The sequence below is a fragment of the Mirounga angustirostris genome, unplaced genomic scaffold (assembly GCF_029215605.1).
Source record: "Mirounga angustirostris isolate CCGP_5_RB_7025 unplaced genomic scaffold, mMirAng1.0.hap1 SCAF_14, whole genome shotgun sequence".
NCBI classification, from domain to species: Eukaryota; Metazoa; Chordata; class Mammalia; order Carnivora; family Phocidae; genus Mirounga; species Mirounga angustirostris.
In genome coordinates, this window is record NW_026991722.1 from 30991655 (window position 1) to 31010989 (window position 19335).

Here is a 19335-nt window from a genome sequence, read left to right on the forward strand (position 1 = left end):
ACTCAGTCCTACCCATCCCCAATCTCCAGTCCATTATCTCATCTCAAGATGTCATGCTCTTGGCCTTTACTTCAACTGCGATGCTCCAAGATCTTCCTGCAAGGCCTTTCCTCTTATCTTCTGGTCCCTTTCCAATTGGCACCCTCATCTTTGACTGACTCCCAACTTCCCTGGGTAAACAAAGCCACACTGTCCCAAGATTCAACCTAAGCTTCCATCACCTCCCGTGATTCTAATACTGTATCCATGTACTCATCTTATTCTCAACTACCAGATCAGCTCTCCATAATGTCTGTAGGCTCATTCCACCTGCCAGCCTGTTCTAAAGTAAAGATCTTCCAACTATTAATGGCGGGAGGGCAACTTTACTGAGACTTGACTTCTTAATCTGTAAAATGTAAAAACCTTCAAAAGGTTGCTGTCAGCAGCAAAATGCTTTGAAGAAAGTAAAACCCCGTGGGACTTAAGGGCATATTCCTACTGCTATCCTTCTCCCAGAGACCTAGTCCTCAACCCTTTCACAAGGCCCCCCCTCTCTATGCTCCGGTTCTCCTCCGCTTCGCTGGCTACAGCCCTCCCAGCCGCCCCCAGGACCGCCTTCAGGCTAATTAATAACATCTTCTCCCCCCCCGTCTCAGCGTCCCTAAGTCCCAGCAATCCCAATCACTGTCCCGATTCTCTTACATCTTAAGCTGCACGTTGATGTCCAGGTCACAACTGTAGATGTAGTGAAACTTCTCCGCTTCCCCCATGGCACCCTCTGCAAAACCGGCACCAACTGCTAGAAGCAAAGCGCTGGAAAGTCACCGGGAGCGAACAGGCTGAGCCCCACAACACAGGCGCTTCCGGTTCCGCCTCTCACGCTTGGTGCCACCAATCCCTGCCCGGAGCGCGACCCGACGCAGCGGAACTCCCCGCCCAACTTTTCCTTCTGCGCATGTGCAAAAGGAGCCCAACATATTGCTTAAGGGTAGGATTCCGGAAATACAGCCTATCTGGTTACATTCCAGGCTTCCTGTGTTTTTCCTGTGTTTTTCCTGTCTTAAGAGAGCTTTTTTTTTTTTTTTTTTTTTTTTTTAAGTAAAGCTGTCGTTTGAGCCTGAGCTGTTCCTAAAAATCAAAAGAAAATTCGACTCAGCCTTCACTGGTTGCAAGCTAAACAGCAAATGTCACAAGAATTAGAATTTTGCCAAGTTTTATTTCCAGTGGCCTTCCGGAAAATTGCAGATTTAATCACTAATTCGCTATCTCGAGGAAAGATTTACTCTGTGCTGTAAAGAGTGGAGAAAGGACTAGACAAGGAACCAAGAAACCTGGGTTCCATTTTGGCTCTACCGATATTTATGCTACTTTGGGCAAAGCATTTGGTACTTGTTTACACTGGTAATATTCAGACCCAATGCAGTTATCAAGACAACCCTAGTTAGAACATAGAAACATCCAGTAAAGATCTAGAACTCAGTTTTCTGAATCATCTGAACTCCTACAATGCTTATTTTTATAATTTAATATTATCTAAACTCATGATCTTTATTTTCAACTAGATTCAAAACTCTTGGAAGGCAAGAATAGTGTGCCATTTACTTCTGTACCTGCCTCCATTAGTGCTTAATACATTGTTGAGTTTAATAATTCCTATCTTTATTATTGGTGAAATTGAATAAAATTCTCCATTTTGTATATGTTTATTTTTCGGTGCCACATTGTGCCAAGGACATGGCTAGAGTTTGTATAAATTACAGTAATTAGGGGGAAAATATGTTTCAAGGAAAGGTTAGAAGGAGTGTAGCTGTTTAAGCTGGAAAGGCAAAACATGGCTTATGCTCACAATGTTTTGGCCAAAGTAAGTTCTCAAAAATATTTGTGAAAGCAAGACTCTGGAAAAAACATGATAGTTATCCTCCTATAACTTAAAGTTCCCACAAAAGAGAGAACAGAATTGATATGTTCTTAAATGTAACTACTACCAATGATTGGAACTTAAAGGAAATGTAATATCAGCAAACAATAAAAATTAAACTTTCTAGTCATCAGAGCTGTCCAATAGTAAAACAAATAGTTACAAGTGCCATGTCTATGGGATAATTCCAGCAATGGGTGTGAGGTTTGATGTAAAACAGGTTTATCAAAATTGAATAAAATAGTGACAGTTTATGAAAGACAAATTCTCTGATCCCAGTGCTGACTTAAATTACTTTTATTATAATGTTATTTAATGTACAGACCTAAGTAAAACTCCATATGTATATATACATATATGTAATTTAAAATTGTTATAAATTGTTTTTTAATTTTACAAATTAAATATAAAAAACTTCAAATTAACAACCTTAGTATAATAGTCTTTTTGCTGAAACTATTGCCTACAACATGCATTGACTCCTGTTACAGGACTGATACTTTGAAATTCACCATGTCTGTACTGCTTTATACCACATAGTAATACAATTTTCTTGCCTCCTTTTTTATTCAAATTACTATGAAATCTTCATGAGTACAAGTAACATATGGCATTTGGCTTTTACTTGGCCCCCCAAAGCACTTTTTTTTTTGCCTTAAGTCTATCCCTGTCCATTTCTCCTTAGCTCACGACAGTTAAAAATAATACAAATTGAACCCAACACAGTTACAAACACAACACTGATAAAGGCATAAAAATGAAGTGTCAGTACTTAGTTCTAAGATCTTCATTCATAGAACCCAGGATAGACCTATATTAACTTTTTAAAGATAACCATCAAGAAAAAATACATTAAAAATTGATTATAGCAAAATCTTAGAGGACTGGACTGTAATTGTTAAAGACATTAATGCAACAATAACAACAACAACAACAACAAAAACTAATGCACCAGTTAAGGAAGAGGATTTTGGTAGGTCATGGAAGCATGGTATAAGTCACAGAAGCCAAAACTGGCAGTGCCTTTCCTAGACCCACCTTGAGTCGGGAAGGTGTTGGTTAGTAGATCTGCATATCACAGTCCAGTTCACAAGGCCATGTTCAAGGAGGAAATGGAAGCCTTAGGCATCACATTCTGAAAGGAAAAGAGTGATATTTTTTCCCATGTGATCTTCCACAACTCATAAATATAACACTTAATAACTATGGAACACAATTTTTGTTTCAAGAATCCACAGTTCTATAGAGCATTGCCAACTGCCTGTCTGTAGGGAAATATTTTTTATGCATAGGTGTTTTCTTTGTATGGTGCCACTTCACGGCTACTTGGGCCTCTATTTAATTCACCTCTGCAGTTATAGTTTGGATTTTGTGTTTCTTTTGCCATCTTTTTCAATCTCATGTTTAATTATTCAAATAACAGATTTTAATGATACTTGTTCATTCCGTCAAGTTGCCCAAGACTCGGGTGTGTTTTCATCAGTTCCTGTCATCCAATTTCTTCTTTTTGGCTTGTGATAAAAAATTGCACTTATAGCTTAAAAAAACAAGCATTTGTTATTAAGCTTCTATCAAGAGAGAAATAACTATGGGATGCCTGGGTGGCTCTGTTGGTTAAGCATCTGCCTTTGGCTCGGGTCATGATCTTGGGGTCCTGGGATTGAGCCCCATGTTGGGCTCCCTGCCCAGCAGAGAGTCTGCTTCTCCCTTCTTCCCTTCCCCACTGTTCCTGCTCTCTCTTGTTCTCTCACTCTCAAATAGATAAATAAAATCTTTTAAAAATTAAAAAAAATAAAACTTTCATTTTAAAAAAGAAATGATTATGATATCGTGAGATTAAAATGACATAATTAATCCCTTTTCTTCAGTTTAAAAAAATGCCTTTAACAAGTTTTCCATTTACTCCAAGTGTTTTAGAACCTAATTACATGATAGAACAAATAGTGTCAAGAAACTTGAAAACTCCTACCTCATAAGCCAAGACTCTTGGCCTGTTACCACGTTACAATGTGGAAAATGATGGACTTCGAGAAAGTCTGCTAGTGATCCTGAGCAGAAACCCACAAGGCCTGAAAAGTTCCATTCAAGAAGGTAATTTCTATCTGCTACAAAAGGGGAAAAAAATCAAAAGCATGAGGTATTCTGGGAAATAATAAACATATATCTTGCATGTGTGTGCCTTTGTAATATTTCTGTTATGTAATAGAAGAAGCTCCTCTTTCTGTATTACAATTGAGAAAAGAAAACTTGTAGCTGAATGATATCCCTATCAAGAATCGCAGTTATAAATGAGGAATAGAGTCCTGTCTCCTCTAGGAAGTATGATTAGGTCATGCCCATGGAACATTGTTGTAGGGGGAGCTCTGTGTCACTTCACCTTTCTCACTAATATGAGAGTGATCTCTTATACAGACCTTGGAAAGGAGAACTAAAAAACAGTGTGAGAAATATCTGATTGTTATTTATAATCTTTTTTTTAAAAGATTTTATTTATTTATTTGACAGAGAGAGACACAGCGAGAGAGGGAACACAAGCAGGGGGAGTGGGAGAGGGAGAAGCAGGACCCCTGCCGAGCAGGGAGCCCGATGCGGGGCTCAATTCCAGGACCCTGGGATCATGACTTGAGTCAAAGGCAGACGCTTAACGACTGAGCCACCCAGGCGCCCCTGTTATTTATAATCTTTTGAGTCAAGATTTTAAAAAATTTTGGGGGCACCTGGGTAGCGCAGTTGGTTGAGTGCCTGACTCTTGGTTTTGGCTCAGGTCATGATCTTGGGGTCATGGAGTCGAGCCCCTGCTCGATGTTGGGCTCTGCACTGGATGAGGAGTCTGCTTGAGATTCTTGCTCCCTTTCCCTCTGCCCCTCCCCCCACTCATGCTTGCTCTTGGGGTCTCTCTCTCTCTCAAATAAATAAAATCTAAGCCCCATCAACTCTGGGCTTTTACAAAATCATACTAGATCCTGGAAGAGTCTCCTCCCTCTTCTCCAACTTCTGCCAAAGGAACTTCTGTTAGATCTTTGCACTGCAAGCCTAAGCTGGTTTCCTCAGAGAGAAACCTCCTCTGGCCTCATCTTCCTTCCAAACACTGAGTAAGTCATCTCACTCAAAAATCTATCCCTCTTTGCATTCTTCTTTCACAGCATTTTCAAGAGTTTCTATCATAATAATTTGGTTAATGGTTGTCTCCCCGACTAGGCTACAAGCTCTGCAAGGGAAGAGTTGTGTATATTTTATTCAGCACTACATTCTACGTCAGTTCCTGACACAGGGCAGATGTTGTATAAGCCAAGTAGGGAAGAAACTAGCATTTGAAAAATGACTATATGTCAAGTAACAGGTTAGGCAATTTCATGTGTATTATTTTATTTATGTAGTTCAACAAATTAAATAAGTAGGTGCTATTACCCTATTTTACAGAAAAGTAACAATAAGGTAGATGAAGTGATTTGTATATAATGAATGATTTAATACATTGCAGAGCTAAGTGGGTCTGACTCCAAAAGGCATGATATGTTTACCAAACTATAAAGAAATATTCCATAACAATTCCTGAACTTACTTTTTGCAACAGAAACTAAATTATTAACGGAAGTATCTTTAGCATCCTCAGTGTTAGTTATGTGGCGCCACCGTTGATCCCTCTGGCTCTCTGTAGATTATCTGCTCAGGTAAACATCTTGATTTATTACAGATTAACTCCATGGAGGGAGGAGATTTTGGTCCACTTAGCATCTTTGCGGGTCATCCATCTATGTAATAAATATTTCCTGAGTGCTTAAAACATGTCACGAACCACACCACGCTTTATATTAGACATTGGCCCCTCCAGTCTCACCAGGGAGAAAATGGTATTCCCCATCTGCATGCAATGCCAACACGGGCATCCCTCGGTGTGTGTTCCCTTTGTCATCATGCAGCCTGTCCTGTAAGATCTGGGGCACAAAGAGCTTTATTTCATTTGTTCTGTGGATATTGTGGGATGACAATGACTTTAGATATTCCTGAGAATTCACTGTTGTTAGGAAACCCATTGCAGTGAGTGCATTCTCAGCTCACATTATGTTTGATCTGCAATTCTGATCTGTGTTCATTCTTGTGCTTCAGCAAGCTCCACAGGACAGAGATGCTGCTGTTATTTTTGGCACCTCTTATTGCCTTGCCTGTGTGCATTTGTGTTTGTGCATGAATATTTAATCACAGAAAGGTTGCTGACCCAACACTCAGACTTGCTTCTCTGAGACAGAAGGAAGAGGAGCAATCAGGGTCTGAGTCCATAGACAATAATTAGTGACACAAGTAATTCCTCGTGAGCTCTTGAGTCATTTTAAGCCACTTTGCCACCTACCCAGATGCTGTAAACGCACAGGGAAAGAGTAACAGAGACTCTAAAAAAGGAAACACCCTCACTGTGTTGTAGGAATTTATCTTTTAATAAGAAACAAAACAAAAAGCTTATGTAAACACTAAAAGAAACCCTGGAATGAAAAAAAAAGGGGGAAAGAAGGAGAATTGTTAGCTTGAGAGTCTGCTTGGATTTAAGCCATGCATTAGTGTAAGAGCTCCAAAAGCTAATACTCTTTCCAGAATGAGAGGGATACTTGTCAGGCTGGAGGGGGGATTTAATAAGGGAACAGACTTAAGCCTCAAAGGAGAGAATGTGAGAAATAAAACACTGGGACTTCCATCTTCTCAGAGAAACCAAGTCTAACTAAGGTGCAGGGGCCAAATGTTGTCTCTTTTGCTATCTTAAAAACTGTAGGAGGAGGTCATGGAGAGGACGTGACCGCTGGTTGACCCTGGAGCTGGCTCCCGGCAGTCACAGGCTCCTCACCCCTTCCCCTGTGCCGTATTATACGTTGCGCCCACCATTCCCATAGTGGGAACCGTTTGGAAGAATTCAGCCTTGTTGAGCAATGCCCTCTGAACAGTACAAGTGACTGAGCCCTGTTATTCTAACAAGCGGGTATAGGGATCCTCTCATCTTGAGGCACCCAATTACCAATTAGTAAGTCCTTTGCTTATGAAACCACAACTTCGCCATCTGGAGGGACCAGCCACTTTCTTCCCATCTCTCCTGGCTCTCTGTTTTGGGGGGGAGGGAAGTTTCAAATTTCCCCTGGGAACCCCCCAGCTGGGGAACGAACAAAGACAAAACAACACAAAAGTGCTGTTGGATAGTGGGGCTCTTCATGGCAGTTAAGAGGAAACAGAGGATTTCCAGACCTCATAGACTATTTAGAATTGGAGCTAAGTTTTAGGTTTTTTTGTGAAATGGTAATTTTCTATTTGTCTCTTAATGTTTGCTGAAAGACATCAGTTTTAAATAATATCTTTTCTGGGTGCCTGGGTGGCTCAGTTGGTTAAGCGACTGCCTTCAGCTCAGGTCATGATCCTGGAGTCCCGGGATCGAGTCCCACATCAGGCTCCCTGCTCGGCAGGGAGTCTGCTTCTCCCTCTGACCCTCCCCCCTTTCATGTGCTCTCTCTCTCATTCTCTCTCTCTCAAATAAATAAATGGAATCTTTAAAAAAATAAATAAATAAAATAAAAAATAATAATAATAATGTCTTTTCTATTATCCTGTATTCAGATTGTACCTTTCCCTTCACCAGTTGGGATATACCGATTCTTGTTATTCACAGTAGTTATGTTCTATAAGGTCACAGGGCAGGGAATTAGTGAATATTGAAATATTGCTCTTAGGGGAAATAAAGGGTTATGTTCCTGCAAGCCTCCGACCATAACATTTTCATCAAACAATGAATATATAACCTTGTTTGATGTATGCTTCTGCTTAAACACACCTTATTTTATATATATATATAGTTGATTTGTTAACATTGAACTCATGGCGGGCGCCTGGGTGGCTCAGATGGTTAAGCGTCTGCCTTCGGCTCAGGTCATGATCCTGGAGTCCTAGGATCGAGTCCCGCATCAGGCTCCCCACTCTGTGGGAAGTCTGCTTCTCCCTCTGCCTCTCTCTCTCTCTCTCATAAATAAATAAATAAAAAATCTTTAAAAAAAAAAATTGGGCACCTGGGTGGCTCAGTTGGTTAAGCAACTGCCTTCGGCTCAGATCATGATCCTGGAGTCCCTGGATCAAGTCCTGCATCGGGCTCCCTGCTCAGCAGGGAATCTGCTTCTCCCTCTGACCCTGCCCCCTCTCATGTGCTCTCTCTCTCTCATTCTCTCTCTATCAAATAAATAAAATCTTAAAAAATAAATAAATAAATAGATAAAAATAAATAAATAAATAAAATTGAACTCATGGCCAAAGCACTATAATTCATGCCAGACTGAAGCTTACCTACCACATGTATTTTCTCTAGGAGGCATATTACATTCTTTTTTTTTTTTTTTAAGATTTTATTTATTTGCGAGAGAGAGAATGAGAGACAGAGAGCATGAGAGGGAGGAGGGTCAGAGGGAGAAGCAGACTCCCCACTGAGCAGGGAGCCCGATGTGGGACTCCAGGATCATGACCTGAGCCGAAGGCAGTCGCTTAACCGACTGAGCCACCCAGGTGCCCCATATTACATTCTTCTTGTGTTAGAAACACCAGAGGGCACTTCAGCACTGCACTTGGGGGCCATTTTAAACAGGGACATCACCACTGCAAAACACAAAAACAAACAAACCAACCACAGCCTGGCACTAAAAGACGGCAAAAAAGACCATTTGTTTACATTATGAGGAGCAAAACAAGAAGACCCAGCATCGCCTTGTTTGATCTCAGCTGGGAATGTGTACATCGGGTTATTCGGACTTTTCACGGCTCTGTGCCTATCTGTAATGGCTGCGAATATTGATGTGGGGGTTACAGGCAAATCTTAGTGGACAAGCAAATGCATAAATATGGAATCCATGAATAATGAGAATTGGCTATATTTGTTCCCCAAAGAGAAGGAAAAGCCTCTCTAGACCAGTGTGCATATGGTGCACCAGGGAATCTTACTAAAATGAGGATTCTGATTCAGTGATTGTGGGCTGAGGGGCCTGAAAGTCTTCATTTCTAATGAGGGACGCTAAAACTGTCTTCAGTAGTACTAATTTGCACCATCCATTTCTCTTCATTTAGAGACACAGAAATTGAGTCCTGTAGGGATTGAAGCAAATTGCGGAGGTCAAGATTATTATAGATTTGGAACTGGAGTACAGTGTGCCAGAAGACTCCACAGAGGAGATGGACCTCTGGTGATGCTAACAGGCACAGAATTAAATTTATGGTTAGGGCTTCCTCTGGCTGGTCCCTGCTTCTCCTCTTCTCCATTCCTTTCCCAAATCTTTTTTGCATTTCTTGAAGGCCAACTCTATCCTATGGAGCTTCTTGATACTTCTTAGGAAGAACAAAAGTTTTGGGGCGCCTGGGTGGCTCAGTCACTTAAGCATCTGCCTTCGGCTCAGGTATTGATCCCAAGACCCTGGGATGGAGCCCCAGGCTCCCCAATGAGCAGAGAGTCTGCTTCTCCCTCTCCCTCTGCCCCTCCCACCACTCATGCTCTCTCTCTTGCTCTCTCTGGCTCTCAAACAAATAAATAAATAATATCTTAAAAAAAAAAAGAACAAAAGCTTTCTAACAGGATTTCCATAAGCCCAGCTAAGGACCCATTCCATGCTTACTTTTTATTATATATCAGTTTGTCCCTCCCCAGCTCAAAACCCTTCAGTGGCTCATCACATCTAATGAAATAAAAATCAAATCTACCTGGGCCTGCTTTATCTTCCATATTCTTACTTCAGCCTCCTTTTTGTATGTTTTCTTCCACAGCTTCTCAAGGTGGAGTCTCTCTTAGGCTCTACCCACCTGCAGGCTTCTGCACAACCTATGTTTGCCCACGTATCTTTTGCGTATACTATGTATTCTCCCTAAAGAGATTCCTTCTTTCCTCATTGTCCCACTTACTTCAAGAACTAGCCTCATTACATTTAACCTCCTTGAGGCACAACTTTTCCAAACTCCTAGACATCTTTGAAACCCCCACAGTTATTGGTAAGCACAGGTATGTACACTTGTTATCTTGTGTAAGTATCCTGAAACCAAAATTAATTTGTCATTGTATTTTCCACAGTACAATAGCATGAAAATTTATTAATACACTTGTTATTCATTCATTCTTTCAACAGATATCTATTGAGCATCTACCATGAGCCAGGCATAGCAATTGGAGAGAAAATAGACATAAGGAGGCATAGCCTCTGCTCTCTCTGAGTTACAGTGTCATGGGGAAAGCAAAAACTAAATAACTACAGTCATCTTCATTATTCATGGATTCCCTATTTACAAATTTACCTACTGTCACTAAAATTTATCTTTAGTAGTTACAGGGCTTTTGTGGTCATTTACAGACATGTGCAGAGCAGCAGAAAAATTAAGTTGTCCAATATGTACATTCCCAATTGAGCTAGAACAAGGCAGTGCTCTGCATTCTTGTTTTAGCTCTTAGGTTGTAAAATACAGTCCCTTCTCAGTTTATTTAGTGCCATGTTGTTTCACACGTTTGTACTTTTTATCAGGGACTTCATCATTTAAAATGGCCCTCAGGCGTAGCACTGAAGTCCTGTCTAGTGTTCTTAAATATAAGAGGGTTGGGATGTAACTTACATAGAAAATACATGCGTTAGGGTAAGCTTCGTTCAGGCATGAGTTACAGTGCTGCTGAATTCCATGTTAATGAATCAATAATATGTATTAAACAAGGTGTCTTCAAACAGAAACACACAGAAAACAAAATTATGTATTGATTGATGACAATGTTGTGACCAGAGACACACAGGAACTTAACCCTGCATTTCTCCTGGGACAGTTCAGGATCCACTAATTCAGTGTTCATAGCTACCTTACAGAACATAGCTACTGAAAATAATCGTAATTAGTTATGATTGACCGTCATTAGTTATGATGAGTATGACAAATGATATAATGTTCCATGGGAGCACATCAGAATGGTTCTTTATATTTTGGGTGTGCAAGTGAGACAAGAAGGGTTTTGCAGAGGAAGAAAGGATGAAGCAGAGATCTGAAGGATGAGTAGGAGTTGGCCAGGTGACTGAGGAGAAGCATAGACAGGAAGGAAGGAAGAAAAGTATTCCAGACAGAGGAAATAGCCTGGGTCTTCTCAGAGGAGGATGAATTGAAAAGAACACAGAACACAGCGGGAAGGGAGTATAATACTTTGCCAGGGTAGCCATAACAAAGTACTGTACACTGAATGACAAAAATAATAGAAATTTATTATCTCATAGTTCTGGGGGCTAGAAGTCTAAGATCAAGGTGTCAGCAAGGTTGGTCTTTTCGGGGGGCAATGAGGGAGAATCTGGTCCATGTCTCTCTTCTGGCTTCTAGTGGTTTGCTGGCAATCTTTTGTGTTCCTTCATTTATAGAAGCCTCTCTGCCTTCATCTTCACATGGCCTTCTTCCTATCTGCATTTATGTGTCCAAATTGTCCTTTTTTATAGGGACACCACTCATATTAAATACCTACTTTGGTATGAGCTCATCTTAACTAATTCACATCTGCAATGACCCTATTTCCAAATAAGGTCACATTCTTTAACAGAGAAATTTTGAGGGGACATAATTCAACTCATAACAGAAAGGAAAGGCAATGAAAGAGGGTAAGAGGTAGGAGGAACCAGGGCCTGGAAAAAAAACACTAAAAAGTTCAGACTTCATTGTAAAGGCAATGCAGGAAAAAAACTGCACTTCAAAGAAGAATCAGGCATTTTCCAGCGACATTCCTCCAGGTTATATGATTCTAGTTGAAAAACTAGAATGTCTTTGAGCTATTTTATCACTTTGTAAATTGTAAGCAACCAATAGCAAAATAAGGCCTACTGACAAATCCAAACCGCCTTCAACCACTTTTGGAAAAACCCATTTTGCCTTGATTTGCATATTCATGTCAATATTCCTGATCTAAAACTATCAGGAATAGTCTTGGAATTCTCCTTCAAACAGGTTATGACATCTGCCTGGTTCTGTCATTGATTAATGAGTAGAACAAAATGGTTAACATGTGTCCATTTGAACATCTGTATGACAGTCACCATTTTACCTTTTACTGAAAATTAACTTTTACAGGAATATGAAGCCCTCAATGGATGATACATCAATAAATGAACTACTACATGAATAAGTTTGCCTAGTAGGTGAACTTTCAAGGGGCACGACAGTTTCATTCTAGTTAGTAACAAGATTGAGAATGGCAGTAGTGAACTTTATTTGAGCTCTGTGTTCTTGGAAAATAGGGATGGTTAAAAAAAACAAAACCCAAAAAGACCTACTCTTTGTGATCAAGGAAAATGGCTTACTACATAGAACCACCCTTCTCCCTACGACTTAGAAAAAATTTGCTAATGAATCTTTTTATTTATTACAAGACCAGACACAGACACTCCAAATTTCCATTCTTTGTCTCATAAATAATCAACTGAAGTATCTGTTGTCCAAAAATTAGTTACACACACAGAGAAATATTATTTCCTGTTTAAGTGACCAACTGAGAATCCCTCTGATTATAGACACAATCCCTACTATAAAATCATCCCACCTATATCTTGTCTCCTTCTTCCCATGAAAGTCAGAGATGAAACTATCCTGCTAAGAAACTCTGATCTACCCATCTTGGGTGTTCTCCTTATGGTAATAGCCTGAATAAAAGTAATATCCCTCCTTGTTTGGTTTTTGTCTTTGACAAGGACCAATCTCAGATTCCAAGTGCCTCCAAGCAGCCCTGAAATTGGAATGAAATCCAGAATTTAATAGACAACTTGTAGGTTCATTAAATTATTATTTCCTCTTGAACCTGAGTTCCAATGTCAAGTCTGCTTGTCTTCCCTTTTCCCATTCCACAGCTGGAGTCTCCTCCTGCAGTTTTTGCATCTATTGTTTGAACATATTGCTGTTGAGACCCTCTATGAGAGGGCTGACTTTTCTCTAAACAATAACCCCTTAATAAAAATTTAAGAAACTTCTTATTAGATTTAATTACTTATAATTAAATTAAAACAATTAAAATTTATATGAAGAAAGAGAAAGAAAAATTCTGAAGGTAAAATTATACAACATGCTGTTTTGTCTTTCCTGAATCTTAAAGCATTAAGTTATTTAGTACCATGCAAACATTTGATGATATGCTTTCTAGTGTTCACATTCCCAGCTGACTTGAGGATTATTGAAAGTGTTTTTCAGTGTAACACACAGAAGCTATGGACTCCCCTTTTCTGTAGAAGGCACCCTGTTAAAACAGAAGTTTTTCTTATACTGATTTTAAAAGTTCTGCCATGGGGCGCCGGGGTGGCTGAGTCGGTTGAGTGTCTGCCTTCGACTCAGGTCATGATCTCAGGGTCCTGGGATTGAGCCCAGCGTTGGGCTCCCTGCTCAGTGTCTGCTTCTTCCCCTCTCTCTGCCCCTCCCCCTGCTCCTGCTCTCTCTCTTTCTCTCTCTCTCTCAAATAAATAAATAAAATCTTTAAAAAAATAAAATTAAAATGAAATAAAAGTTCTGCCGTGACTTAGAATCTGTCAGGGGTTTGTGATTTTTTATTGTTGCGATTTGCCTCACAAATGATCTCTGCTATAAAGGAAAAAGACCTCACCTTTTAAAATTTCATTTGAACCAGATGATTTGCATATTATATGGATGAGGTGACCAGCATTATGAAATAGCATAAGGTATTTACAGGTCAGTATTACTATACAGAAAATGTGAGCTTTATTTCTACCTGTGTAGAAAACCTAGAATGCGTAAGGTATATGCTACTGCCTGTTGGTACTTTTTTAGTTAGTATGCTTTTTTTTTTTTGCTATTTTTTCAAGTGTTTGCTTTTTCACCCCACACTGACCAACATGGAATATGACCTTTATTATCTTATACTTACAAAAGGCCCCAGAACAGAGCCAGTCAGATATTGGCACTCAAAAAACAAAGTATTGATGTTAAATTGATTATCTTTTGAGTAATTGCTTCTAGGTGAGTGACGGTGAGCATTTGCAAATCCCTGTTCTATTAATACGCTAAGCTTTTAAATACTGAGACAAATAGTAGACAAAATAACCTTGGGGCATCCCACTGGAAGTAACTTAAATAAAACTTTCTTTAAAAGTGAACCAGTATGTTCAGTTTTGCTAAAGTCCCCAGAGAAGACTAGTGATTAAAACAAAGCAAGACTTTCCATGTCTGTTTTGCTTTATGGAAGAAGGAAGGAGTGGTAAGGCTCCATTGCCTAAGTTCACTAGGTTGTTAAGTGAGTAAATTCAGGTGTAGAGAAAAGGGGGAGCAGGCAAAACATCAACACACGTTGCTGATCTCTGCCTTGCTTGGTTTTATCCCCAAGGAGACTGGCAGGGCCTCTGACGTGATTTGAATCTGAGAGTGAATTCATAAACTCTCTTTGGTCTTTTTCCTTCCCTCCCCACACCCCATCAATCAGAGATTATATCTGCACAGAGGCAGTGCCCATCATTAGGAAACTGGGCTATTTCCTGATGTAAATCTGTATTTTAACAAAGAGAGAAAAAGGGAAGGAGAGAAAGATGCCCTGGGCAGGGTCATTCTGTGACCCCAGGCAATCGCCCTTCCCAACACAGCAGTCCCAGGACACAGCCCAGGCTAAAACAAACACATCTGCCCCATCAACTGCTACCTTGCCTCCTGCCTTTTGAAGAAGAGGCTTTGTCCCACACCTACCTAATGAGAGCTGCCTGCCGCTCTCAGGCTGGCTTTTATAGCGTGAAGAGCCTCTGCACACACATTGAGCCCTTCTCTCTACTTTGCACTTGAAGAACTTAGCAACCTTCAGGTGAAATAAGGATTCAGGATTTTTTTCTCCCTCCATTGTGATGAGCATTTGCTCTCCCTACAGGATGCACTGAAGCACCTTGAAAACTCAGCAGGGCTTTCAGGACAGGGGCACTCAGAGGCTAATGCATGCGGCCTGCAGACTGAGAACTGCAGCAGCGCGAGGAGATCCTTCACAGTGCTGGGCCATGAGCATCCCCACCTGGCATCCCACCCTTGGCTCACCCAGCCCTGCTACGCAAATGAGAGTGGCTGAGGCTACAAAGAGGGAGAGAATAATGACTGAGAGACCCCAAATGGTTGTACTGTCCTCAGCCTCAGTTGCTATTCCTCCCTCTGCCTTCCCCAGCTCTTTTCACCAAAACTACCAAGGCCATCTGCTTGCAGATTCAATCCCTCCCCAATGTTTGAAATGGTCTGGGCCAAATAGGAAATATGTACAATGTTCCAGCCCTTAGCCCTGTTCCTTTCCTTAGTCTTCACCCCCAGGTAGCTACCAAAATACACACATACTTTCTCCAGTCCAGTGGGGAGGCTGATCTAGAAGAGTGACCTCTTGCATTAAGGCCTCAGTATATACTTAGGCCAACCCTGGATATTAGAGTTTGGATGGAGAGGAAAGTGGTCGACTGGAGCTCAGATCCTCAGTATATAAGGACAGAACCCTGATCCTTAGATGGATTAGCAGGGGAGTAGAGGTGACGGACCTTGACAGCCGGAGCTTGGAAGGAGCTAGGGGTTTAAAGCAGGGCCATGTTATGACTTATCTGGGCCCTAAGCATACTGGTCTCTTCCTTCATAAAAAAATCCTAAAAAGTATATTTTACAACTGCTTGAATAAAAAATGAACACAATTCAGGTTGGATTATATTAATTTTCTTCTTCTAATTTTAAAAGAAATTGAAATATTTTCCTAGTCCCCTAAAAGCAAGAGAGGGACTGTGTCTACTGTGCCCAGTATCCCCAATGGATAAGTTAACCTTAGTGTGAAGGAGGGCGAAGGAAAAATGGCTGGAAGCAGCAGTGGGAATGAGGTGAGTATCTAACCTACTTCTTGGCCCTAAGGGGGTGGTACAGAAGAGGGAAAAGAAACAACAGCCTCTATTTGAAAGGGGGTATGGGGTCCTCAGTAGACAGACACATTTTGCCTAGGCATAGAGGTGAAGGAATTTTTCAGAAATGGAGCTGAAGCTCATTGCAAAAAATTGTTCCAGAAGGTACAGGGAAAGGATTCAGAGAGAAGAGATGGAATTGAGTCAGATTAGGGGTGGTGTGGCCAAGTAGGAGTGAGAATTCAGGTGATGATGCATGGCCTGGACTGCTGGTAGAGAGGGGCAACAAGGATGCAAGGCTTGATGTGCTCAGAGTGGTCCTGAGACGTTCAGAAGTGGGTAGACTGTCAGTCTGTGAGAGTTCTGCTCAGGGGATTCAGCTGACTGGCATGTTAACTTTAACCTGAGAGGGATAGTTCCCTCTGCTGTGATCATCTACGAAATGACTGACAGGCTGCAGACTGCATTCAAAGCACTTTTTATGCTTTATCCCATTTAATACTTACACCAACCCATTTTACAGAAGAGAGAACAGAGAAATAGAGAGGTAGATTCTTACTTAGGACACTCCTCAATAATGACTCTGTGTGCCATGTGTGTGTGTGTGTGCTTTATACATATACATGTATGTGTACATGCTTATGTGTATATATGTATATCAGAAGTATATATATAATTATAGAAGTATATATGTACAGAAGTATGTGTATATATATGCAAAAGTATACATGTACACACACACACACATATATACTGATGTATACATCACATGTTCCTGCTGTAGTTTTAAATGTAAATTGAAAAGTGAGGCCCCCTAAGTAGTATTTTATGGTCCATTAATGTATAGGGTAATGCTTTTATTCTGTAGGCTGTATGTCTTTTATGTATCTGTGCCTCCCATAATGTGATTGCCCTAGATTCTAGCTTCCTAGAAGGCAGGAACTATTTCTAAGGCAATCTCAGTATACAAAAGTGCAAATAGTGTTTTGATGATAGTGAAAAGATAGATTTTTCAGTTTCTTATATTAAAATATTGACTATAGTCATAGTTAGTTATCACAATGGGGTGAGAGAAAGAGAGCTTCCCATATTTATTTAACAAATGAGTGAGGCATTACTGCTTGTCAGAAGCCTAACTCCTGGGGCTAGACTTGCCCCCCCACCTGGTTACCCTGGACAATTTCCTTAATTCCTTTAAACTTCTGTTTATTACCATGTATAATTACTTAGCGTAATTCCTGAGAATCGTACTTGCTCAATAAATAATAATTATTACTGTCAAATGCCTACTACATGCCAGGTATTTTGTAAGGTTTTAGGGATTCAAGGGTACTCTCTGGGAATTAATAATCAAGTGGTGAGAATTTAACATTAAAACACTACCCCTTGCCTAACACACACACACACACACACACACACAAGTTGTGCATACTGTAGCAGAGATAGGCAAATTGGATTTTGAAATTAGAGTGAAAGTAAGTAAATACCAAAAGGAACCAGAGAACTCAGGATGAGATGGTAGCATTTGGTTTAATTTGTGTGTTGGGTGGGGGGCAGTCATAGTTATTCTGAGGACATCTGCTTTTTTAACTTGAGCTGCTTAAGATTCCCTACTTAGTCCCACACCGACCGGAAGACTTAGTGGAGTAAAACTGGTGTCTACCATGGGGCACCTGGGTGGCCCAGTCAGTTAAGCAATCTGCCTTCAGCTCAGGTCCTGATCTCAGGGTCCTGGGATCAGCCCAGGATAGGGCTCCCTGCTCAGTGAGGAGTCTGCTTCTCCCTCTGCCCCTCCCCCTAACTCGTGCACCGTCTCGCTCATTCTCTTTCAAATAAATGAAAAAATCTTAAAAAAATAAAAAATAAAACTGGTGTCTGCCATTTATATTCTTCTCTGGATGAGCAAAGCAGCATGGAGGAGAAAACAACACCCCAGAAGCTTGAAGCTCCTGTCTGGTCCTTGCTCACCACACCCCTCCCTTCTGTCAGTGCTCATCCTTTGAGTTGAGTGTATTACAGGCTCCTTGGTCATGAGATACCCAGGTGAACACAAAGTTTTCTCTCTGTGGCTCCTTTTTTTCTTTTTTCTTTCTTCTTTTTTTGGTCATTTTATTTTTGCTAAATGAGCGGCAAGAATCCCAAACTTACTGTTACTCAGAATCAACAGTCAAGAGCCCTGCACTGCTGATAATGTTTGGAGTTTTCCTCTCTCTGGGATTATAGGCCTTTTCACAATGCTGATGCACAGTTTTTAGCTATGTTAGCTCTGTAATGTTAGTTCTGAATGTTTTCATAATATTCCCCTGGTAGTTAGAAGCAGGGAAAGATTTATTTTAAAGGGAAAAAAAGAGATCATTATTTCAGCCCCAGAGTCACAAGTTAGGAAAGGAAACTTGGAATGTATAAATGCAATACTCCCAGCTCAGACTCCAAACCACCTCGGGTTTTGCCCAGCTCCATTTATTTATCATGTCAATTATAGAAGAGATCTGTTGCTACTAAGAGCCGGATTGTGTCTATTTTCTAAAGGAAGAAAAAGCAATTTAAGGCAATTTAATCTTTAAACTCTTTTATGTGAATATTTTTTCTCCTGTTGAGCATTTTAGGAAATGAAGAACTTTACCTATAACCAGTTTCCTTTCATCCTCAAATCATCTGAACTCAATTTGGTTTTCGTCTTTGGTGATATTCCTTGTATCCCTTTCTACTGAAGGTTAATTATGTGCTTTACGATGATAAACAGATTTCACTTTTTTAAAAAATCATGATTCTTATAAGCCAAAGGTCTTTAAAAATTCCACTAATTTACATGATACCTACAGTGATTCTCAAACTGTGTGTTCAGCAATGTTTTTCCTAAACAATTTCCAAGAAAAATTAATACAATAGGTTTTTCTCATGATACCATAAAGACCTAAAAAGTCTATTGTGTTCAGGTATATTTTAAATATATATTAAAATATATGTTTACTATTTCGTAAAGGGCAATCTTCACACTTCAGTGGGAAAATCAATGTCACGTAAGAACCACCCATTACTAACTCAGTGTAATTAAGAAGACCACTGAAGGGCGCCTGGGTGGCTCAGTCGTTGAGCGTCTGCCTTCGGCTCGAGTCATGATCCCGGAGTCCCGGGATCGAGTCCCACATTGGGCTCCCTGCTCGGCGGGAAGCCTGCTTCTCCCTCTCCCACTCCCCCTGCTTGTGTTCCTGCTCTCGCTATCTCTCTCTGTCATATAAATAAAATCTTAAAAAAAAAAAAAAAGACCACTGAAAATATCACAAACTCTATTAAAGTATCTAATAACAAAGATGTAAATATGTGCTAGAAACATAGGGCTCTCATTTTCCATAGACATGTACATGTACTGTGTACATTTTAAAAAATTAAGTACAGTTGACATACAATGTTACTTTAGTTCCAAATGTATAGCATAGTGATTGAAAGGCTTTATACATTTTGCTGTGCTCACCGCAAGTATAGCTACCATCTATCACTATACAACCCTATTGCAATACCATAGACTATATTCTCTATGCTGTAACTATCATCCCTGCATCTTGTTCATTCCATATCTAGAAG

At 40.3% G+C, this 19335-nt stretch overlaps 1 protein-coding gene across 2 annotated transcripts in view; it reads right to left on the reverse strand.

Annotated features, from left to right (window-relative positions):
- PIK3C3 (phosphatidylinositol 3-kinase catalytic subunit type 3) overlaps positions 1-888 on the reverse strand; it is a 143763-nt gene extending 142875 nt beyond the window's left edge. For both annotated transcript variants that reach the window (XR_010407221.1, XM_064577720.1), the window contains exon 1: positions 685-888. Coding sequence is in view for 1 of the 2 variants with exons in the window: in XM_064577720.1 (XP_064433790.1) it covers positions 685-752 (68 nt within the window). In the remaining variant the exon portion in view is untranslated. The remainder of the gene's footprint in view (positions 1-684) is intronic.
- Between the last annotated feature and the right edge of the window lie 18447 nt (positions 889-19335).